The sequence below is a fragment of the Trachinotus anak genome, unplaced genomic scaffold (genome assembly GCF_046630095.1).
Source record: "Trachinotus anak isolate AG129_WGS33_773 ecotype Australia unplaced genomic scaffold, CSIRO_AGI_Tana_v1 ptg000009l, whole genome shotgun sequence".
Lineage (NCBI taxonomy): Eukaryota > Metazoa > Chordata > Actinopteri > Carangiformes > Carangidae > Trachinotus > Trachinotus anak.
Genome location: NW_027273860.1, coordinates 3,839,110 through 3,864,059, shown reverse-complemented (window position 1 = coordinate 3,864,059; position 24,950 = coordinate 3,839,110). Strand labels below are relative to the sequence as shown.

At 39.6% G+C, this 24,950-nt stretch overlaps 1 protein-coding gene across 2 annotated transcripts in view; it reads right to left on the bottom strand.

The window, feature by feature from the left end:
- Window positions 1–24,950, bottom strand: part of LOC139625048 (cadherin-12-like) — a 93,180-nt gene that overhangs the window by 12,402 nt on the left and 55,828 nt on the right. For both annotated transcript variants that reach the window (XM_071484632.1, XM_071484633.1), the window contains 4 exons: window positions 23,610–23,797; window positions 10,776–11,029; window positions 5,473–5,609; window positions 1,874–1,995 (listed from right to left, as the gene is read on the bottom strand). In XM_071484632.1, coding sequence (XP_071340733.1) covers window positions 1,874–1,995; window positions 5,473–5,609; window positions 10,776–11,029; window positions 23,610–23,797 — 701 coding nt within the window. The remainder of the gene's footprint in view (window positions 1–1,873; window positions 1,996–5,472; window positions 5,610–10,775; window positions 11,030–23,609; window positions 23,798–24,950) is intronic.

Below are 24,950 nucleotides of genomic sequence, written 5' to 3'. Positions count from 1 at the left end.
CACATTGTCACAAGTAGTTAAATGAAAGAGAATGTTATCAATGCCTTTAAAAAATGCTTTCTAAGTGTCTTGACTCAACCTTGAAGGCAGAAGACATGGTAAAGAAGACAGCAGTTCCTTCCAAAGGAGGGTCTAAGTACCAGCAAAACATCCTGAATATGATGAGAAGTCTACAGCAATTTGATAGACTGCCAAAGAAGCTGTTCCCTCGCAAAGTAACTGCATATAGATGCAAGTTAATGGGCTAATTTACAGGCACGGGTGGCTTACAATGCACACAGACAAATTCTCCACTGCATCTCAAATATGTCATCTGAAACTGTGGCATGTCATCAGAACAAGCAAGGCAAGCAGTGCTTGATCACTTAAAGCTAAAAATAGATATTAATTAGGACGATACCAAAGTGGAAGTGATAAACGTCCTTATATCTCATAACAGTGCCCTGCTCCATAAAGGATCTGATGGCTGTTTGCATACATCATGTAATTTACTTACCTCTAGTGTCAGCAGTAGGCCATTGTTTTTGGAAGCGGGCTTGACAACCAGCTGTTGCATCTATCATTTCTGTCATTTTCATGTGTGTGTCCCGTTGATAATGACTTTGTCAGGCAGACAGGGCATTTTTTGGACATTTGCTCATGTACATTGAGGATAATCCTGGAATCTCTGACTAGTGGCTATAGCTACCTACAGGCCGGTCTAGCTGCTCTTAACTCAGCTTCTGAGATTATGATATGATCTTGCACGCATTTTTATACGTGCAGATGCAGGTGGAAACTGTACTTGCTCATCAGAAAATTACTTCAACAGTCCTCTCCTAAGCTTTAAGATGTAGTTGCAGCAAGTAAACAAGCAAATTATAGTATTATTTATCATCTAAAATCAGTATAAGTTGTCATACTAGTTTTAAGCTTCCTTTCTGTTAATGAAAATGAAGGGTTCTCTGTGCAAAATCTGACAGCATATTAAGGCAGGAAAATATAGGATTTTGCATTGTCATTGGAGTGTGCCATTGCTAATTAATGGAACAGTAAATATTTTGAAGGTTACCATAGAGGTGATTTTTAGATATTTTTCCTCTACACTGCAGATTTGTTGTGTATAATGTTAGTTCGATGGAATTTTCCTAATACTTCTTCAGCCAGGAAGGAGTGCAGAAAGGTGAAGACGTCCAGGCAGAGAGCAGCAAGATGCAGGAGAAACTTTCAGCATAGGAAAGACAGGCAGCTCACAATCATGAGAAAGGATAGGCCCTGAATTTAAGAGATATGTTGTACTGCTACTGTCATGAAAAGGGATGTTTTAGTCTGGTCCATATGTTGGTGTAGTAAGCAGCCGAATCGTACATTGAGACAGTGGTTTGTGGGTGGAACTATATGACACAATCAGTTCAAGATTTAGATTCATACTGCACTGAGGCGTTTTCTGCTAGATCCCTTAAAATGAAAGGTTTTATTCATGTGACCTTGAGTCAGTGGAAACCAACCCCCTGTTAGCTATCAGTGCAGAGCTAAATGTATATATTTACCACAGTGATATGGTGCTCCAAAAAGCAGAAAAACTTCACTACACTTATCTCCACACACCACAAAATCAGCATTTATTTCTGCCTGAGTGTAAACAATGACTCTTTGCCAGTGTTTGTATAAATCAACACCTTTCAGATTCAATTTAGCACCTTTTAGAGAGTTTTCACCAACCACCTTGAAGGTATATCAGCTGTATGGGAGGACAAACACCACTCCAATCAACTGTTTGCAACTCACTGAAAAATCAACACGTGGTAACACATTGAAAGATTTACTGTGTTTAAGGCCATGAGCACATGACGTGTGCACAGAGAGGCAGGGAAAAGAGTACACGCTAACGTACCTGTCCCATTTTAGCATTTTCACACACAAAGGTCTCATAAGGACTGGCGAGTTCAGGTGGGAACTCATTGATGTCCAACACATGAACGGTGACGGCCACCCGACTGGTCAGGACTGGACTGTCTGGGAAAAAAAACACACACAGCATGGAACTGTTTAAATAAAGCACAAATGTGAACTCACTTTGCATGAATACAGAAAAAAGACAACATGGGAGTTTTTGTTTTTTGTTTTTTTTTCACAGCACTGACATCATGTGGATATCTAAAGTAACACCACCTTGATGATGAGCCAAAGCATAAAGGTTTATCACTGTTGAAGCAGGGTGGCCGAGTGGTTAAAGAGGCTGTCATGCATGTGTGTCCAGTCAGTGTCCTTGAGCAGATGCTATACCACCCAGCTGCTCGCCCACTGTAAGACACTGGTTAAATGATAGAAAACCTCAAATGTGTCTGGAACATGTTGATGCATAAATTGCTCTGGGACTCCGCTGCTTTATGATGCTTTTGATTGATGATGAAAAGGAGTATTAAATAAAAACACACAATAAACGCATTGCATGCACTGCCTACAAATAAACCATGCCTCACATTATGGTATATGGCTCTACAGAGAGGATATTTTCTTTACAAGGTTTTTTTTTTTTTTCTCAGGTTCTGTTATGGGTTTCAGCCACAAGATGTGCAGCCCATATTAATTATAGTGTGAAAGCCCCCTTGAGAGAGACTAACTTGAATCAAGGGCCGTTTGTAACAATGCTTCCTCTCTGCAGGGGCACAGCACGGAAATGTTCTTTTTGTGTGGAAGCCCAAGTAAGGTAAACTTTATGGATTTGATGTGGTAATAGGCTTTGCTTTTCAGTGGGGGGCTTAGCACATACTTGTTTGTGTGAGTGCAAGTGCATGGGTGCATAGGTGTGCAGGTTTGTGTGTAGGTGGGTGGTTGAGAAGAATGCAAGGGGGATCTATGGAGTCGTCTCACGGGGATTGGAGACGCAGCCATGGCTCAGTTAGTAACCTGTCTCTGACCTTGATGGAAAAAGCAATCTTCCCACCGAGGTAAAAGTGACACTGAGCACGGGATTTGCTGCTTTGCACTGACTGAACTACTAACATTAATGCTCGGCCAGCAAAAATACTGATCTTTTCTGTCCTGAATACTTTGGCCTTTAAAAAGTTGCAGTAACTTCAAATTTTTCAGATCAGTAAAATCTGTAAGATTTGTTTTTAAAGTTGCCGACTTCTGGATACAAGAGTCTATCGTTTCCTCCTCATCTCATCTGAAAAATTCATCTTCTGAACTGTTGACTGGCTCTCAGTATATCATCAGTGATATAGCTTTCAGCCCACTAGATGGAGCAATGGTATAATGGTTATATTCAAATCTGATGAGCATCAGCATTTCATCCCAATAACACATGCTCTGCTTATTTTATTAAATCAGATTCCTGTCTTCCTTGCTTGAATGGTCAGCCATAAAGTTGTCTGCCTTATATTGCCTTTCTGTTTGATATTACTTTTTTTAATGAAGCTCATTTTAATAAAAAAAAAAACCCAATCTTTGCAAACCATCAACCACACTTCTATAAAGTGTGCTGCAAAACGGAGATAGGAAGATTCCTTGTGGATAACAATCTGTTAAAATTGCAACAGTGGCCAGAATAAGTAGGCAAACTCACAACATAAATGTTGTGTGAAACTAAATTCAGTTGCTGGAAACAGACAGAAAGTGTGCTTCCTCACCGCCTCCTGCCAAGGTTATTATGGCATTTAATAGATCTTCTTCTCTCTTTGACTCCTAAAAATTGCCACTGGGCTTAAATGCCAAAAAGAAAACCGTTAATCTAGCCCTGGCTCTTCTTTAGCCCGCCTTCTGCTATGTACTGTGTCTCAGGAGAGCAGCACACACTGCTCTCATTTTGCTGCATGACTGCAGTGTCTAGCAATGACCGAACAAGTCTCTGAGGCTTTGTGAAGTGAAAAGTCTCCAACTCAGGTGTTGCACTAATCATTGCAGGGTAAAGGTAGCTTTATTCAAGGGAAATGTCATCCAACAGCTCACATTGTTAGACACTTTATTCAGAGTCATTATAATTGTGAATAAAAGCTGTGGGTGGATACATTTTAAAAGGCAATGGCAGCAAGGACACACAGTAGATGCAGAGACAGGTCAAACACGGAGGTCAGCAATAATTTTGTCTTTATTGAAAACTACTGTGCAGTGTCATCTGAGACTGCTCAAGACTATGGAAAACTCAGAACATTTTCTTTGTGTGCCCGACCTCTCTTCATAGAAACAATGTATTGTTTGTATGGGCATTAAAGGCCTCTTTGCCCATGCTTTAAAATCCAAATCTGAACAGACAGACAAAATCCCAACGATGATAATAGAATGCATTGCAGAGGAGCCATAACAGCTAAGCAATACTCTGAACACAAAGTTCTGCCAAATCTCACTCAAGGTCAAAAGCAGATTTGAACTTACAAGTTGGGACGCAAACCCTCGGGGTGCCGTGTTTATCTCTATGCTTCCTGCCATTATTTTTTTAAACACTGGCTCTGGATGTCTTTTTTTTTTCTTTTTTTGTTCTTTTCTGCCATGGGGGAAATTGTCTCTAGACAAACATCGGTCCTTCGAGAGGCGAAGCAGAGAGGGCACAGAAGGCTGTTTCAGAGGCTGGCATTGGGGAAGGGTGATAAGAAAGGAGTAAAATGCAGGTGGGCGAGGACAAGATGTGAAGAAATACTGCTTGATTCCTGCGTCAAGTGTGATCAGCCTTGCAAAACCATCTCCATCTCCCTCCTCCATCCACACTGCATCCTTTCAGTCTACCTCATCCTCCAGTTCCTTGACACTTATACACAAAAGCCACACAAAGAAGCACACGCACACACACGCATAGAAAACAGAATTAGCATGTCACTGCCATGACCTTGAGGGGAAGTGAGTAATATCAGTTTCCAAGGCGACAATGACTCAAGTTTTAACAGCCCATATTTCACAGTCTATCCTAATGAATATACAGCGTGGGTAATTTTGATTGAGCACCAGCCTGCCTCTGGGATAATGACTTTGACGGTTCTTAGCAGATTTGATGACTTGATGACGATGGATTTGCTTATTTATCCGGAAATTTGCTCCACTTCCTTCATAAAAACATAATTAGCTTGATGACATGTCTTAAAGGCACGGCTCCACATTAGTTCACTCTTCTTCAGCTTGGCTCACAACATGCTGTGACGCGGCTGCATCTGCTTGCTGTAAAACTCTGGAAGGTTCACATTTTACTGCAGTGTAAGTAAAAGTTGACTCTGGCAAGAAAAGCTCCCGTCCAATGCCAATGTCATCAAACGTGTTTAAAAAAAAAGGCAGTTAAAAAGGAAAACAGAGTTGAGGCGAGTGTGCTTGAGGAGACAATGTCCTGAAGATACATTCTTCCAGGAGAGCCATCATGGTTTATAGTCACCTATAAACCTTTCCAGCAAAATGGGATTGAGTATTGACTTGAGTAAAAGTGTATTAAATCCTTCACACAGATTATAGCAGGCGAAGGACAACGACACCTGCATGAATCACAATCCATTTTGTTGTCATACTTACTCAGTTTGGTCGCCACGATGGAGATATTGTGCTGGGCAATGCTCTCTCTGTCCAAGAGTTCGTTTGTGGAAATCGTTCCTTTCACAGGATCAATGTCAAAGTAGCTGTCTAAGTCACTCTTCCAGTCAATGGAATACCTGAAAGAAAATGTTTGTTTAATGGCATTCATTTCCCACATAAACCAGAGAATTAAACCACAGTGATTTTCCCTCTGGACTCATGTATTTGAATTAGGTGTAATATAATGTTGGCATAGCCTTCATTACTCATTCTGAATGGTCATTTCCAGAAAATGTGCTGAGGATTGCATAAATATTCCAATCTAGTAATGGGGCACATGTACTTTGGCCATGCTGAGCAAACGCTTTTCTTGAGAACACAAATGAATTTGAGGCAGTGTTGAAATCATATCAATCTCTCACAGCTGATGGAGAATCAAAGATTTTAAAATGTTGGGGTTTTTTATTGTCTGTGAACAGAGGGGAAGACGTCCTCTCTGTGAAATGCATCTTTGGTCTTGCCCAGTCTCTCTGAGTGCAATACCAAAGAGGTCTGAAATCAAACCGCATGCCACTGTCAGCGCCATTCATCACGACATGGTATTTGATCTTAAAAGGCGATTTTTCATTAATAATTTGGTCATTGTCAGTTGAGTACCCACTGGAGAAAATATGCTGTTGTTGTCTTTTATTCCCCTTCATAAGGAGGTCATAGGTTGGAGGTTTAGTGCCTTGCTCCTGGGCATTTCAACATGACTGATGCTTAATTTCTCATGGGCTTGAGCCCCTCTTTGCCACCATTCTGCCTTTTTTTTCTCTTTCACATGGTGAGCTATTTGATCTTAAAAGGCTATTTCTCATTAATATTTATCATGCTTGTTTTTTACACTATCGAGCTTCAAACTGGACTTGACTCAGTCATTAAGAGAAAAAGGTCTAGCGTACATTCAAACCCCCAAGTCTTTTTTTCTGTAATGAGAAAAATAATAAAACCACTTCAGTAGAAATATTTTACAAGCTTTCCATCAAATTTTCTGGTTTCTGGTCGGATTTGTCCACGTCTTTAACTCGGCATCGCGTGCAGCCTTGAAGTGAACATGATTGTGTCAAAATAGTTTAGTGTGAGTTTCTTTGATAAATACTACAGTCAAACTCCCATCAAGAGTTCAAAAGATCAGTGGTTTGCAATTTTACCTCAGGGCAAAACAATTTTTTGGATGGGTGTTATTGGAGTCAAGCTGCTTCTGATGTGTACGTTCACAGTCAGTATGGCCCAGCGGTTAGAGTAACTGCCCCATTACCAGAATATTACAGATTAAATCAAAAACACTGTATGTGAATGTTTTGAACATTCCTTGAACGAAACAACAAACCAGCTCACTCACAACCTCAAGCTAAATGGCATAAATGTTTCAGAAACGACAATTTATCTCTCTCTCTCTCTCTCTCTATATATATATATATATATATATATATATATATATATATATATATATATATTCCTGTAATTCCTGTAAGATATGAAACATCAAAAATGTTTTACTTGTAATTGGTTCAATCTCTAGGTTATCTTTAAAGAGAATAAAGCTCATCAACAGCTGTGAGAAAGAAATGACAGATCTAAAGAGTCTACTTAAGTTCAACTCAGTACTAAGAGTTGCAGATATGAAAATTAATTACAATTTTATCTCCTGCCTTGAACTGCAGCGATGTTAATTCAGTCCAGTGAACATTACACACAATACACAAGGTAATTTAAGAAAAGGGGGAGGCATATATGAGTTTATTTTCCACAGTCATTGATTTTTAGAGTTTAAGCTTTTGCTGCAGTGCAGCCCTTAAAGTACAGGACCATTGTGGCTCTGCTATGTCTTGTGATTTGTGATATTACCATTTTAGACAGAGGCCAAAAGTGCAGTCTTTGAAACTCATTCAAACTCTAGGAAGCTCTTTAGAATTGTCCAACAATGCAGTATTCATGATGCCCTTCTGTTTCTCTGGAGATAACTCGGCACTATACTGCTAAATAGCAAAATCATTTGAGTCTAAAGTCTAAAAGCATAATTCCCTATGCATGATGGGTCACTGGGTCTATTGTTTTAAGGTGAAGAATGCAAGGCTTCCCTCTGAAGGCACACAAATGAACAATGTCAGCTGTGATATTGATGAATATTTAAAGTGCTGGAGACAAAGTGAAGATCTACAGAGTGGAGAGCACAAGCTTTCCGTTGTACAAATCTCTGCTTTTTTCCATTCTTTTGTTTTCCCGGGAATAAAATATTCATAATAAAACAACTCTATGCAACAGGTATCCTTGCCATTTGTGTAACGCTTGAGCGATAAATATTCGAAGAACCATTTTTACAAAGCAATCTGCCTGAGCAAAAGTAGCTAATAGACCTTAAAAACAAAAGGATTCTCATACATTTTTAATAATGCACTTCTTTTGTCTTTTGCAAAAGACAGTCTATTGTTAAGTACCACTCAGGTTTTATTTAGGGTAGTGTGTGCGTATGTATTTGTGTGGCTGCAGGTGCATAGCAAGACGGGGAGGCTGAGAAAGAAAAAGAATGACTTGCTCTGTGTATAATTCACTCAGATCTATAAAACTGAAGAGTGATGTTTGAGTGTCTCACCTAATAATTAGCAAGGAGAGACCAGCAATCGACAGTATGGTGCCTTGTAAAAGTATTCTGTTGAAATATGAATTTTGTTTTATCAGGATTCATTATTGGCAGATAAATCAAAACCTTAGGAATTCATTTTAATCTATAAATTAAATCAGTAGAGTTTGCATTAAATATTCAGTCCCTTTGCTTCCATGGGGCTATACTGATATACTACACTACAGCCTATATTTTTTTATCAGCTGTCACGTTGCATTCAGATCATATCTATGTTAATGAACAGTGTTTTCAATGTGCAAACTGTTTTTTACTGTCCAAACACCAGTTCCTTTTTCTAATCTAAGACAGCATCGTTATTTTTAGCATTAACTAGTTGCTTCTTGAAAGCTAGGCCTACAGGACATAAAGGCACAGGGAAAGCTTCCTCTGTGTAACTTCAATTTCCACCAAGAAAGTTGGACAGCACAACTCTGACTCCACCTCACTTCACTTTCAACTACATCATACCACTCTGCCTAGCCAAACAACACTGCAGGCAATGTGCACAGTGTTTTATAGTTCCTAAACAAGATATAATTACCTTTTAATGTTGTAAATGCTCCCAAGAAAAAAAATAACAAATAACACGAATAACCATTTCTAACTTCGTCCATCACCATCATCACCAACACAGTTTCAACAATAGTGGAGTTCAGAAATGGAGTGCAGTTGTGGCATCTAGCTTATAAACAGCCCATAATCGTTTATCATTGGTCAGAATGAGTCGGGCAGAGTCTGAATTCCTCTGACAAGTTCAGTGTTTGTCCCTCAGACTCAACAAAACAATACAAGCTATTTAATGTGATCTATGTAATAAATATTAAAATAGCTTTAAAGAACAAACCCAATTGCATAGAAACTACTGGCCACTCTATGAAGAAATTAAATAACAGCCAATAATATGACTTGCAAAGAACATAACTGTTTCTTAAATCTCTTTTTGATAAAATGCAGTATGAATGCATGGTTCCTTAAAATAGTCCAAAAAAGGTTTTGTTAAATCAAACAGATATGTTGCAACGATAGATAAAAATTGCATACAAACATGACCCACCAAGAGGTGACATGATAATTCCTCATGAAACTAAAGTTTCAAGCCTTGAAAGACTAGAGTTGCAATTTTTAGTACATCAGCTGAAATAATAAGTTTAATTGCCTGCTTCTGTTAGCAAAAGCTGAGCGAGTTCCCACAACACTCTCCTAAACCATATGTTATGGGGCAAAATAGCATACAACATACAAAACATGTCCAGCTGCAAGTACAGTGGTTGAATGAATTTAAAATGTAATTTTAATACAGTTTTATCAGTCTTTGTCAAAAAAAGTCAGAAAATATTTCCACTCTCTTGCCAATATTACTCTCATTTTCAGAGTGCAGATATCAGGTGCAGATATGTAAATGCAGGGGGCACTAATAATGGCAGATATGCAAATGCGGGGGCCACTAATAATGTTATAATATTCTCTGTTGCACATCACTAACAACTCCTGACCTGCCAAGAGATGACGCTAGCAGAATTTCACACGACAATGTCAAATGTTCTACATAGATTGATTAGTCCTCAAGCTGATGAGTAAAACTGACAATACTCTCAAGATTAAAGCCGCGATGACATTGATGAATGGAGACTGGAGACATTGACGAATGGATTAGAGTCCTAAAACCTTCAATCACTGGTTGCAGTATCACCGTACTTCTCCCTTTAGCTCTTTTGTCCCCACAGGAGTAAGGAGGGAGATTCAGCTCAATCGTAAAAACCCATCAGGATGAAGATGTGTGCTCAGATCCAGACCTTCTTCATTTGCTATAAATTTTTTTACAAAGGAAGGATGATATGAAAATGATCCATATTCTCCACACTATGTCTACAAAAGGCTGGTCTCTTTATCTGAATGCTTCAGAACAGAAAGGAAAGTGTGGTCAATTTATGTATTATTTTCAGTCCATTTCTTCCATTTTTAGGGAAAATATACTGTAAATGATTAAATGATTTTTTTCTGGGATTGCCATGTTTGGCTTATCTGTGAAAATCCAGAGTGCAGATAAATCTTTAAAAATATTGAAAATGGATAAAATATGTATTTTTATCCCCGCCAAGGAGGTTATGTTTTCACTTGTGAGTTTATTTGTTAGCAGAATTATGCAAAAAGTACAGAACCAAACTTGGTGGAGGGATAAGGCAACAGGCTGGGGATGAACCCATTAAATTGTGGGATAGATCTGGATCATTTACTATGAATTTAAATTTTTTTCTCCAAAGTGTGATGTCTGTTGTTTGACATTGCCCTTGGCAGAGGTATGCGCTCTCTGAGTGCCCTTTCAGTTTAACCAATACAGCTGGACACAATTATTATCTATAAATCATTATCATTAATTTATTGATTATTTTTTTAAGCATTCTGATGTCCCATAAAGTCCCTATAAGTTTGAACTGTTTGCTAGAGACATTAAACCCAAACTTTAAAAGTAGAGCAATTTTGTATTTTAACTCACTTTGATGAATGAGATCACTTTGCCTACGACTGAGATTTGAAAAACCTGAGTGAATGCATTTGATATTACACCTTCATACAACACAATGCACAGAAAGCTTTGTGTAAAATGCCCATTGTTTTAGACAGAAGAGTTTAACTTTACCTGACATGACTGCTGCTGGCATCTAAATCCTGTGCCGTCACTGCCCCAATGATGGTGCCCGCAGGTGTGTCCTCGTACACATCCATCACATACGAGGGCTTATTGAACACTGGGGGCTCATCCACATCCAAAACGTTAATCTTCACTGTTGCTGTGTCTTTAAAGGCCCCAAAGTTCTGAAATCGTGGATCCAGGTGAGCATTGGAGGCATCCACCTTAAAGGTGTACGCCTTCTTGGTTTCATAGTCCAAGGGCTACAAAAAACAGAAAAGAGCTGAGTTAAAGTTAATGTAACACCTACAGTTTATTATAAAATCATAATTGTGTCAGTGTATAGAGCGTGTCAGCACTCCTGCTGTAATTTGCTTTCTCTGTAGTGTTCATCCTGTACGAGCTAAGAGCACTTGAGGAGAGGCTGTAACTGAACATGAGCATCAGTGTTTTGACAGCAGTTTACTCTCAGTTCATTTTTGTTATTCTAGCATTCTCAAGGATGACTAAGTGGTATCAGATGTCAACATCTTCCTTCTCATTTCTAACAAATTTCAGCATTTGGGTGATTTTCTGATGTGTACATGTCAAACAAAACACATGCAAATAGCATCTTTCTAACCTGCATGAACAGCAAAACAAAAGAGTAAACAGAGTGGTGAAAATGCACTCAGATATGATATCACAAGTGCTTACTGTTTGCATTTTCATTGTTTAAATGGAAGTCAACAGCAGAGGGGTGCCCAGTTCAGGAGGGACTCTCTGTAGGTCCAGACCAGGTTAATGTTCTGCCCCACCAGAGTGAAAAAGTCAAGCTGCACTTAGTTGGTTCAGCAGAACTTCACCTCTTTACAAGAGTTCTTCAGACACCAGCTTAGGGGTTCAAAGATTCTACCCCCTCAAGCCTCTGACATATCAGCTCAGGGTCAATTAGTCAAAAGCGAGCAGAGGACTTGGCATCCTCGGCATGTCTACAGCTGAGGTGTAAACATCCGACAGCAGTGACTCCCGTGTTCGTGCTTCTGTCTGTCTCCTGCCCTCTCATGTGTGACCAACCATACTTGGCAAGCTTGCAGTCGGTCATGCTCCACTGGCCTGGAGTCACATGAGAGACATTCCTTTCTGTGTATTTCAAATTGACTAACATCTAACCACTATGGCAGCAATGCTATCTTTCAGCCGCAGGACTTGGGCTTCACCGGCATGTTGCTCCAAAAGACACCAACTGAAAACAGCTGGTAATAGCACTGTGAAATGTGCTTATGTAAAGAGACAACGAGCTGAGGCGGTGCAGTGGAGGATGTAGGAAAAAAGCCTTTAAGCTTGTGATGCAAGATAAATGTGACCAATCATCTGTCCAAGTTAAACGCACATGAATTAGCGATATAATTAGAGTCCAACCACTAGAAATGATCAGAGGCTGTTCAGTCATGATTTCACAGGGATAGCAGATGCTTCTCAAGCCCTCTGTCTCTCCTCCATCTCCATGGTTTCACAGTCTGTCTGCTACAGCAGGTGTCCGTAAAAAGAAAAAAAAAGAGCTATGTGAAGGCAAGCCAATCTGAAAGCAATCATTGACCATCAACCGCCATGATTGGTTTGATTACAGTGCGCCAGATGCAACTGGCTAGGCACTGCTATAAGATCCTTCAACAGGAAATACACTCTGTCCCTTTCAATCTCTTTCAAGAAGTGACAACACTGAGTGAAGACCAAGCTCTCTGAAGCAACAGCCCCGTACAAACACTGAATTCATTGTAGGTGTCATTCAAATGCTGATCCCTAAAATCAAACCCAAAGACTTCCCGCTAAGCTATAACTACAAAGTGGTCAAAAATGTACAGCAGTCATTATCTCAGTTTTCTGAGCTCCCTGCTGCTTCCTGTGAATTGCTGAAAATCTGAATCCAAAGCAACTCAACGTACTTTGCCTCACAAAGTATGAGTTTTAGAGACTTCAATATCATATTCAATATTATTACATCAATATTATAATCAACACGTTCCCAGTATTTGATTTGTGATACAAAACAACTATGCAGTAAATAACGAATTGATAAATAAATATCCATTAGGAGGCTATATTGTGCTGTATATCATATTGTGCCCAGACCAGCGCTTATAGACAGTCATGCATAGCTCAGCTGAAACACATGCACAGGTGGAGTAGGAGGAGGGAAGGCGATGCTGGGGAGGTGGACAGCAGGAGGTGTACACCAGGCCTCATTAGCCATGAGTCTCACTGGGGACGAGGAGAAGCGTTGCTTTCCATCTCAACATGCTGCATCACCACAATTAGGATAGAGGCCCAAACTCTCACCCTTTATAACTGTCTAATTTTCATGTAATCTTCAGCTAGCCGAAGACAGAGACTTGTGGAGTGTGATGGGGGAAATGCTCTTTTCACACACAGAATTTGCAGTTTTGACACAAATCTCCCAGCATGCATAGCTGGCTTCCTGGAGTTCCCGTTGACAAATAATGTCTTAATTTAAAACAGTTGAGCAGGAGAAATGTTATTTAGGTGCAGGTGTATTCAGCAATGTCAAAAGTGACTGCTTTGAAAAGATATTTAAAGTTTTACCTTTTCATAGAGCGTACTTGTATTTAGCTTTTTTTCACTTTGCACTTGAAATGTATCACCGCAGTCTCAAACTGTGACATTACTATAACTCTAAATTGCTGGCAGGCTAATTGTGCTTTATAAAGCCAATGCACAGCTACATGTTTGGTCAAAAGTGAGTTAGACCTGTTTTGTATACTCTTAGCTCTAGAGGCTGACATTGCACCAAGAATAGTCCCTGTCACAGAGCGGCAACTGACTAGAAAGCTAGCTGGTCAGATAGCCACAGCTAAACACTATTAGCTAGGTAATAAGCTAACATCATTAGCAAAGCCAAACAGAGTATTTTCTTCTGTAGGTCCACTGATATGGCTACCAAAGTCATTAAAACTCATTAAAAAAATTTGCTTAATCCACTAGACATATTTATTCATGCTAGTACACACTATAGTATTTCATCAGGATTGAAAGGTTTTGCTTGTAAAGGTACTCATTACATTGCAGCAAAGAAGAGAGATGACATCGCAGGAACAAATTGCAGCTCATTTCCTCCGCAGATGGAGGAGGGAGAGGCCTTTCTGACACCAGTGGAACACTGCATGGACTACCATATGATTAACTGTCCTGCAAATCCCACAGATTCATTTACATATTCCAGTTTTGGGTGCAAAAACTGTAATGTTGAGAGCTTCACTGCCTTTTTAATGTGTCTGAGCTGCAGGATGGTCCAAGTGTGTCTGGGATATCTGTTGTTAAATAGGAGTAAAATGAGGCCAGAAGGGGGTAATGAGAAACTCTGAGTTAATGAGAAGACGTGCTAATGTGTCAACACTTGACTTGGAGAGAATCAAATCAGATCTGGAGGCCATAGGGGAAATTTCCAAGGAAGGAAAAAAAATGGCCATTCAATCTCAAACTGCATGTATCATTTTTAGTTTTCCCCCTTCCTCGAAGATGACCTACTTATGCACTCAGAAATGGTGCGGTATGAGTAAGTACTACCCATATCCACACATATCTCATCCTTAAACAAATTGTATACATGTATTCACATTCAATTACACGTTTGAAGTGTCTCATTATAGCTTCACTTGTTATGCACCTTTTATGGGTTACTGTGGACACAACAAGGAAGTGTATCAACGGTAGAATTTGTAAGGAGGACAGACCGAGTTCCTCTCATGTCAGTGCTGCTGCTCTTCAACATCACAACAGAACACACTTGAAATTCTAGACATGGTGCTGCACCCTTTGATATGTAAATGTGCACCTTCATTGCACTGGCAGTGATACTGAATGAAGGAACTTTTTTTTTTCTCGCCAATTGAACCTGTTATGTTCCAAGGGAATTTGTTAATTTAGAACAGGGGACTAATCAAGGCATCACAGTCTCACAGGTACAGTATTATACTTCACACACATTAAAAAGTTCTTGCATCATCACATTCACATGTGTGAATACAGAACAATGGATGTGCTTGTTGATGATTTATAGAGAGATATAATAAGAGAAAATCCATAAAATGAAATGTGTGTCTCCTTGGATACTTAGGTGTGTTTCTGGCCCCTCCCTCAGAGTTTTCTGCATGGTATAAAGTGTTAGTTGCAGGTGTTTTGTCAGCTTAGAGGTTATTTTGGGGATGGGAGAAGCAGGATGATATGCATATTTAATAAGTTCTCAGTTTGTTTGTGTGTTCAGTTCAGTAGTACAATAGCAGAGTTCAATATTCTTTTCAAACCTCCACAATGCTCACCCACTAATATAGGGAACAGTCTTCTGCCAACACCCATGGGTGAATCTAGTGTTTCCCCTTGAAGAATCATTATCACAGCACAGCAAGTCATTAGCAGGCTGATTTCATTTGTTTGTGCTGAACACAGGTATTACCTGAAGAGTGTGATGATTAAATAGAGTGAAAAATACTGCAAATGTTGTTTAATCTGTGATATGCAGAGAGCCCTTAAATCCATTTAACCACAGTATTATATATTTACAATACAATTTATGAATCATTTACACCCCCTCACATGATTTATCCTCAGAGAGTAAATCAAAGCTAAGCTAAAAATGCCTAGAATAGCACACATTTCTAACTGCAGCTGTGTGAGGCAACACATTTGTCCAAACAGAAACATCAGGCCACGTCTGGGTGCTTAATTATAGTGGGGCCAAACCCTCTTGATCCCACATGACAGCACCCATCATCGAAAAGCTAAAGATTTCTCTGTTGGATTGCAGTAAGCTCTAATAGCCCTAACAATGCCCAATAAGCTAAACTCATTATTTAAGCTGCTACAGTGTGAAAATTTAACTGAGATTCTCAGATAGACAATTATGACACAGTGGTTTGAGCCTGGCCTAATATCGCTGTTGTGAATGAATGACTTCATTTATAAGGTCATTGCCGTCAGTGACTGACAGTTCAGCAAGATTCTGCCATGCAGAAGAATGCTAAAGACCTCTAGCCACTAATGTGTCGTCAGCAGTCAACTGACCACAGAGCACAATGAGCTTATCATTGGTGGAAGAAAGCTTACACGCCTCAGAGAGCCATTTGATGTCCCTCTGAATACCAGGGGGTCCTAAAAGAGATGCTCACTTTATTGTGCTGCCATCAGTCACATCAGTTTGTGTCCTTGGCTGTCGCGGAGCATCTCCATCCCCACAGTGCTCACAACAGTGAAGTGCCATCTGAGAGCGTTGCCAGCAGCCCTGTCCGGACTGCAGTGGAGTGGAGTGACGGTGAAAGACATGCACTGCCACTCTTAATAGGACAGGGTTAGCCATGGGATGAGCCCCGGGACACTAGTTTAATCTATTACACCCACACCTCCACAAGCCACCAGAGAGAAGGCACTTCATCGGCTCCAAGCTCCACCTCTGCCTCCTCTTTGTCACTCTCTCCTCTTTTTCTCTCCTTGTACTCATTCTCTCACACACAACACCTGCATACGCAGACATACACAAAGACATTGCTCCCTGCTTGGTTGCTTGGTGAGGTGTTATTCATCTGTGCTGGGCACCTGGATCTCCTGCTGTTCTGAGGTATTGTTTCCGTCTTTCCCCCTTCTTTCGACTCCTTTCACACCACGGCCTAAAATAACTCATTTCACCTCCCACTGGAACATTCAGCTCTATAATCAATAGATTAGTTTCAACCCCTGTCTGTAAGCAAGACTCAGTTGGTATCATGCTGCAGGATGAGCTCTCAGATAATATGATATCCTGCAATCACCCCATGGCAATATAGGGATTACATATATGTTTCAGAGACGTTCTCAAGGTAAGGACATTTTGTTCTTTTAAATTGTATGAATGTGTCCTTATGTAAACTGTAAACTATATTAGACAACAACCTGTGGTCGTCTTTGGTATTCAACCAAAATTTCACACTGTTTTCTGGCCTTCAGTCAGGTTAGCAGGTTGTTCATTACTTTTGTCATTTGGCCATTACTGTTTTTTACTGCCTGGTTGTATCTCATCAGGACTGAAAAGGCAGAACCAGCTTCCATCCTCTGAAATGATTTACTGTTCAAACAGCCCAGTAATGACATTTCTGATAGAGAAATTAAACTGCAGTCACTGTCTGGCTTTAGTGAAATTAAGTCCTTAATTGATGGCAGGAATGATGAAAAAGGCTTCTTGCCTCAACACTGCCAATGGCTCTGACTTTGGGGAAGTCTAAATGGGGCCATGTTTGAGCTGAGGCAATCCAGGCGATTAGTGGCATTTGTTTTGTATGCAAATGTTTATGAGTTTTGCCCTGTGTTGGCGACAATTTCTTTTTTCTTAAATGTCATGCAACACGACAACATTAATTACATGAATGTGCTGCTCTCAGGAAGTGGGGAAAAATGTCACCTTATGCAAGCTGAGTGAATCACTGGATACTTTTTTAGACTGTTATCTTATTAAAAACCTGTTTGCATTGGTAAATAATTAACATACTTGTATAATACCTCAAAACATCAACCTACTGTAAAATCAGTGTGATATCCAACATATAGTTTTTTTCTAACATTTGTAGTCATCTGTCTCCCTGCATTGTTCTGAACCCTTCAAACAGTTATTATAGTGTGCTATGAAGTAAATGGGGAGAAATTTTGGACAAAATCACCTATCAACACCGGAACAACCAACATGAACACCCTGGCAGTCACTTAGGAACGCCCCAATGATAACACTCAAAATGAAAGCAACCTCAAACCCTGCTAAATCGACCGCATTTAGTACTTTTGAACCATAGGAGGTAAAAGTGCTTTACATTGTGCCTCTCATTCCCCCAGGCCTAGCCACCGGGAGCATTTGGGGTTCAGTGTCATGCTCAAGGACATGTGGACAGGAGAAGTCAGGGATCAAAACTGCATCCTTAGTCACAGCTGTTCAATCAACATTGAGTATGCAGCACTATAGCAACCACTGTGATCAGCACAGTAAGTACTGTAACGCCTTGGCAGCAAACCTAGAGAAAACCTTATAACACCTTATCTGCACTGCAAAGAATCAAGCAACCACTAGATTACTTTTAGTAATTATATTCTGTCACCACTACTATTTCTACTGAATATTTTAGAACTAGATGCACGTGGCTAAAGTGAAGTCTGCTATTATACACTTGCACTTCTTTACATTGTTTTTTGAACCCCTGTGACACTCCAGGGCAATGTTTTTGGAGGCAGTGCCAAAGGTCTGCAGCAAATGCTCCTTATTCAATGCACTGTGGGCGCTGGGGGCATGGAGTTTGTAGAGTGAGGAGATAGTCCTGTATTAAAATGGATTCCCTGACTGTGAGCCAGCAACTATTATGGCACCCATGCTGTCATTAAACAATGCAGTTCCTTTAGGCTTAGAGCAGCACATTTCAATTACACATATCTGCCATCTTTTTTTTCCTCCCAGGAGAAGGTAAATAAGCATACAAATAGACAAATGACGTTCAATCTCACCAACTGTTCTTTTAGCAACACAACCCAAGGTTATCATTCTGAAACTTTCAATCAGTGCTCCTGCCCTCCACACACCGTATGTCTAGCGGTGTTTGAATAAGCATGTGTCCTTCCATGTGCTTTTTCATGTACAGTATGTCTCTCTGTGTGCACACATTTGTCTGCACATTTCCCTGGGAAATTCATTGGTGGATTTATCTATTGTCTCCCATAATCTTATGTTTTGCAGATGGGATGTGAAAACCCCATCCATGCCTCTGTGCCTCTCTTTTTCTCTCCCCCTGTATCGGCAGACTGGGAAACAGATGATCATCCTTTGAACCCATTACTCAGCCTGATCCTCTTATCATAACCAACCTTCCCGAGTCTGTAATTTGGGGTCTGCCAAACTCTGCTCTTTGTACAATGTGGCTTTCGTCTCTGTCCTGCTGTGTTTTTTCGACGTGTGTGTGAGGGAGGCAAGTCAAAGGAGAAAGAGAAAGAAGGAGAGAGAGAGACGAAGAAGGGTAGAGAGGAGGATTGTCTGCACACATTTGCACACCTGTCTCTGGGGATATCCTACCAATCTGAAATAAGACAAGTCTGTGGGCGGGTCAGTATTCTGGGAACACAGTGAGCAACTCATAAAGGCTTCATCTCCAGCTACCTACTCTCCACACCTTCCTGAGGCACGGCTCGTTTTTTCTCTCCTCTCTGTCTATGTCCTGCCAATATCACAATCTCACATGTGTAAGATCACATGTTGCTTAGTAAATTACACTGTGGGAGGCTTGGTCATTTAAAGGAGCTCAGAATGTCTGTCAGAATGGCTTTGTGCAGCAGTCCCCCACTATAGGGACTATATCACACTGCCTCATTGTTGTTATGGCAGCATATCAAACACTGGAAGTAAAACAATTAGAGGAAAGATGCATCCTCGCCATCCATCTAGGGTATACATGAAATAAACAAATAACTGTCTTCATTTACATCATAATTGCTTTCTGTCACATTCTGTTATTCCATTACTGCCAAATGTGAAGGTCACTATACAGTGATATATAGCCACAAGTATAAGCACCATTCATACATTCAGTACGTGTACATATTCATGATTTACACACAAGAGGTGTTCACACATGCACATAGAGAACTGAGGGGGCTCTTACACTAAGCAGGGAATCAATTACTCACTCAGCTGCATATTTTTGGGGATCAAAGGATCACACACCTTTGTGCTCCTGTGTGCTGGGGCATGTACTAAAAATGTACCAGTTAACGAATACCTCAGTCTGATACATCATAAAAACAAATGCATATTTGCATTCCCCCAAAGAACATTTTAGACACTTACATCAGAAATACCCTGAAAGGCACGAAACCAGATAGAATTGGCTGCACATTTTTCTTTTATTACTTTTGCAATCAGATGAAATATATGCTCCTCTGCCTGAAATGAAACAAGTGACAAAAACAGATATATTGCCACTTCTTGAAAGTATTTTTGAATTTGCAGGAAAAAGGCAAGATTTAATGAGAACCCCACTTTTTTTTTTAATTTTCCAGAGATGGGTTTGCATCTGAAGCAGCAACGTTTTGGAAGAAGTCTTCCAGAAGTTTGAGGTTTGGTGGTAAATAAAACTGATAACTGTTGTCTGCTACATCCAAAATGCAACTGTTTGTGACCATGGTCATGTTAACAGTAATAAACATGGGATTACTGTTGTGGAACAGTAATGGCTTAGGCGCAAAAATTACTTGGTTGGATAGAGAAAATGATAATGGTTTGGGGTAAAATGATTACATGCTTAAGGTTAGAGGACCTTCACTGTAATGGCTACATAAACATATAGTTAAGGTTGTACAACAGTCACAGATAAAAGAAACAACATTTAGTATCTGTTTCAACGACAGCCTCCTGTTTGAAAGGCCTGTATTTTGTCCAGTCATCCATCCACTCCCAACACACAATCTGTTGCTCCATATACTACATCATGTGACTTCCTCCTTTGCTCTCATTATAATTACTATGGCCTCTAGAGGTCACCTAACAATAAAACATACATATGGATCATAATACAGCTGTTTTTTACACTAAGGCAGTCTCTGTGTGACAGCAACAGAAAGAAATGGTAGATAATAATGTGTGCTCTCACAAAAATATTGCTGATGTGATGATAAAGAAGAGTCAGTTGTTAACAAAGCTGTGACTTTCCTTATACAATATTTTAATAGTATTGATTTTATATGTTTTGGAATTAATGACTCAAATCTCAAACAGCACTTTGAGAAAAATAAACAGAGAGCTCATTCCAGGAAAGGAATCCTTGTCATTGGTGCATCCATAGCATTGCTTACAAAAATCCCTTTCTGACACTTACATTTTTCTCACAAGGACATTGTGCAACTGTTGCATTATGCAATCTTAGCATTGCTCTGCAGTTCTTTTTTTTTTCTATTGAACCTCAATAGCACTGACAGCAAACGGCATTTAAACTCACCACAGGGGTCTGCTGCATCCTGCCAGAGGGAAATGCAGCATGAGAATGAAGGAATCAATGTGCAAGGGCTTGTGTGAGCGAGTCAGCCCAAGTATGCAACACAAAAGCAGGTTAAAAGCTTCTATTTCTGCATGTTTGCTTGCATGTGTGTGGGAGTACACAAGAAACTGCATCTGTGTGCACCTGTGTAGTTTAGTGTGTGGGCAACATTCATGATATGTATCTTAACTGTTGCATGGCACACTCATGACACTGAGCAGTGAGAGGTAACAGCTTAAAAAACTCTTTTACTAACCAGGCAGGCCTTCAACACTGGATGTTGTGGTATAGCAGACAGATTAGAGGCATCTGTGAGCCCAGCTCCCTCTGCACAGTACACTCACATACTGATTAATGTGACCAAATGTAGGCAAGAAGTCAGTCTAATCATGATTTCATCAATTCAAATTATTTGAGTAATGCCTTGATGTGTGCCACAATTTTTAAAGTAGGTATACCTCTTTAGAGTATGAGACCATACTGTGACTCTGCCCATGCAACACTCATAAATTGATATTATCCACCCACCACTAAATGCTTTCAGTGTCTAAAGAGAAATAATATCATGCTCTTGCTGTCTACAGTCAAGCTTGTGGGTAGCGCAATGATATTATTTCAATTTAGTGTGTTTGGGTATGATGGATCTTCAAGTCTTTTACTAGGCATACCCTAAGGACAGTGTCACAACAGAGCTGAGAGCACACGCAAATGAGGGAATACTTTTAATGGGGAGATTTTCACTAAATAAACCAGAACATCATGAATACATTATGAAAGATGACATTATCAGGCTTATCCATGGAGCAGTTGTGAAGCTCTTAGTCTATTACTCAGTGTCCTCTTATCCAAGTTCAACTTGGTATGGCTATTAGTGGCGTTGTTTAGAAACAAAACTGCACTGTGGAAGGCTATATTGAAATGAAATGAAAGATCTATCATTTGTTAATTCATTCCTAAAGTCCTAAGGACATGAGGTCATGATATTATTTAAGTATGAATGAAATGAATTTTGGAACAGAGCTTTATAATTTTTTAATATATAGGCTAAAGTTAATAATTTATGAATAATAAGTCTTATTATAGCCTGGCTATTTAGTATATTAGTACTTATTGCACTGACTGGACCACTCTATTTCACCCTCTAATTTTAGCCTGTGGCTGTAATGTCCTTTTTCTTCACCTCCAGCAGTTGTGGGTCCCCCCTTGAAAATGAGATGATAGATCTCCAGGGGTTTATCCTCGGAGTAATAAATTTCTCTCATATCACTGGCGCTTTTGTGCCACTTGCCATTTTGTGAAGTAATATCACGGCTCTACAAATGCTCTATATGTGGTAAAAGTTGGTATTAAATGAGACACTTTTGGTCTGTGGCTCAAAGAAAGTACAGCCAAAGACCAAGACCTCCTGCTGTGGGTCACTATGCACTTGATGTATTAATCCATGTGGCAAAAAAGAACATATGGCATAGGAAATGAGCCTTGACATGCTGAGTGAATGCTTCATATAACACAGGCACTCAGAGAGTGTAATGCCTTTGGTCTGAGCTGTGCTTTAAGGCATGGACAGCAACGAGACAAGCAGTTAGAGAGCAACATCTTACAACTGAAAGATCATAAGTTCAGCCCTCATATCTGCAAAGTGACCTGCCAGTACAGCATAATGAGATACTATCTGCATTCTTATTATCATTTATTTTATTATATATCTTGTTCTATTTATTTGGATATTTAGATTTAAAATTCACCTCCTCCTCTGTTTTGTCCTGTAATGTTTCTGTTACTGAAGTAAGTGTAAAATATAATGCAAATGCAACTTTCCATGGGGATCACTGGAAAGTTTCTAGGTGTAAATATCAGTCACAGAATTGCATACCCATGGAAAGTAGAGGTGCTAGGAGTACAGCAACACTCCCACCCCTCAGGTGCAACACATCTGCCTCCCCATTGCTGAGGTGTGTATATATATATATATATATATATATATATATATATATACACTTTTGTGTGTGTGTGTGTGTGTGTGTGTGTGTGTGTTTTCTTACATAAGCTTAGTCAATCATAAATTAACCTCTGTGATTGCCTCAATGGCAGAGAGAACCAGGCTTTTATTAATTTGGTTTAAATTAGAGATAGGCTTTTATTCCTAATTCATTTGCCTCCTAATTAATGCAAACTCAAGACTTCCTCTATGTTTACCTGTTGTCTTGATAAATTCATTACTTTGTAGGCCTCGATTTCCACAATACTAATTCCATCAGCACAAAAGAGAGTTGTGTGATAATGTTCTTACCACTGCTGCTCCCAGTTTTTCCTCTGTGAGAGAAAACCATTTTAATTAACCATATGATTCCATTTCACTCACTTTAGGTCTGGGCAAGCAATTTTTTTTACATTATTGGTATTCCAGACCTATACCTATTATTGGTACTATTTTAATGTGAAAAGTCAACAGGAGGTCAGGGGTTTTTTTGACAGCAGTTTAACATCATTTGGGGGGAAAAAAAAAAAGAAAAGTGGAAAGAATGGAATTAATAGATTTTTAAAAACAGAAATGCCAAGTAGTGACCATAACTTGACTCTGACTCACTGTTGTTGTACAGATGAATTAGTGCTGTGGCAATGTACATAATGTTGAATTTATCATGTGAACCATACAGGTAATTTTACACCCTTCTGTGTTTTTTAAAAGTCTTGTTCAGAAACCTGGATTTTTTATCTTCTTTGTGCTATGATTCGGTATTCTCCCTTTATTTCAGCTTTTATGATAATTTGTAGATTTATCTAATAGTTTATTTTAGTTTCTGAACTCCCATACCCTTTTGAGAATGATGATCCCCTCTTGGTTGTGTTCATTGGTGGTAATGTCAAACATGGCACCTCCATCACCTGGCACAATGGTGTACTCTACTTCAGCATTTCTGCCAATGTCCAGGTCATGGGCTTTGATCCTCCCCACAGCCGACCCCACTGCAGAAGACTCAGGAACTCTGAGGTGAAAGAAACCTGTGAATAAACAAACATCAGACTGGACTCAGACACCAGACATTTATTATCATCACTTGACATCGGATGGAAACACTGAGCTCTTCGCATGCTGTCTTTTATGTAGTCTCTCACCCACCCGAGGACGTCTTATCCACCCACAGGCAAGTAGCTGATATGCTCTCTGTCTGAAGTCAGGCCTGTGGCTATAGGCATGACATTATTCAATTTTGATGTATCAGGACATCAAGGCTCCTCTGCTCCTCATAATTGGCTGGCTAAACCTGTAAGATCAACACACACAAGAGCCCAGGGGCCTCTATACTCCCAACAGCACAAATCACTGCTGACGACTTGGGAAGAAATCTCCAAACCAACAAAGAGTGGATCACTTGAATATGACTTACACCTGACAATAGATAGAAATTGATCTTTACTGTTTCCCTTCACTCTCTGCTCAAACAAGTCATCTTCTTGTGCCAGAGACATAAAAACTTGACTGCTGCATTATAAATCTTGTCTCTGGTGTCTTCATACAGGTGCTGTGGGCACATTGTTCACAACTACACTTTTTTCACACACTTGGTTAAAGAAACATCAGCAAATCATTGTGACATTAATTTTCAACATTATTTTACAAGCTGGTGCTGTGTCAAAGGTTACAACATTAATTTGTGGACTATCTATTATGACTAAATGAGTGAATTTCCATTAGTCCTTATAATCATAGTGTAGCTCTGGTAGGCTTTGTGTTTACGTTCATTTAACCAAATTCTTAACATATTCACACATTTTATTAAACAATTTCTTAACCTATTTCCATGCTGCAACAAACAAACAGTCCGGACCAATTATGATGATTTATTTTGGGGAGTTTGATTTATTCAGTCCTTATGTGAGAAATAAACCCTAACTTGAACTAGAACCAAAGAATGAGTACATCTAAGATAAGACAATGTGCCACAGAGAAAGGAATGAATGAGTCTTTCTAAACTGCTTCTCTACTTGACACAATGGCAGGTTGGAGATGGATGAACTTGAACATAAATGTCTTTGATAAGCCCGAGTGTCACACACTTGGCACCAGAAGGTTGAAAAAGGATGCTGCTCGGCTGAGAGGTTATTGCTTATTTCTCAGTAGAGGACTAAAATAAATGTACTGACACGAAACCAA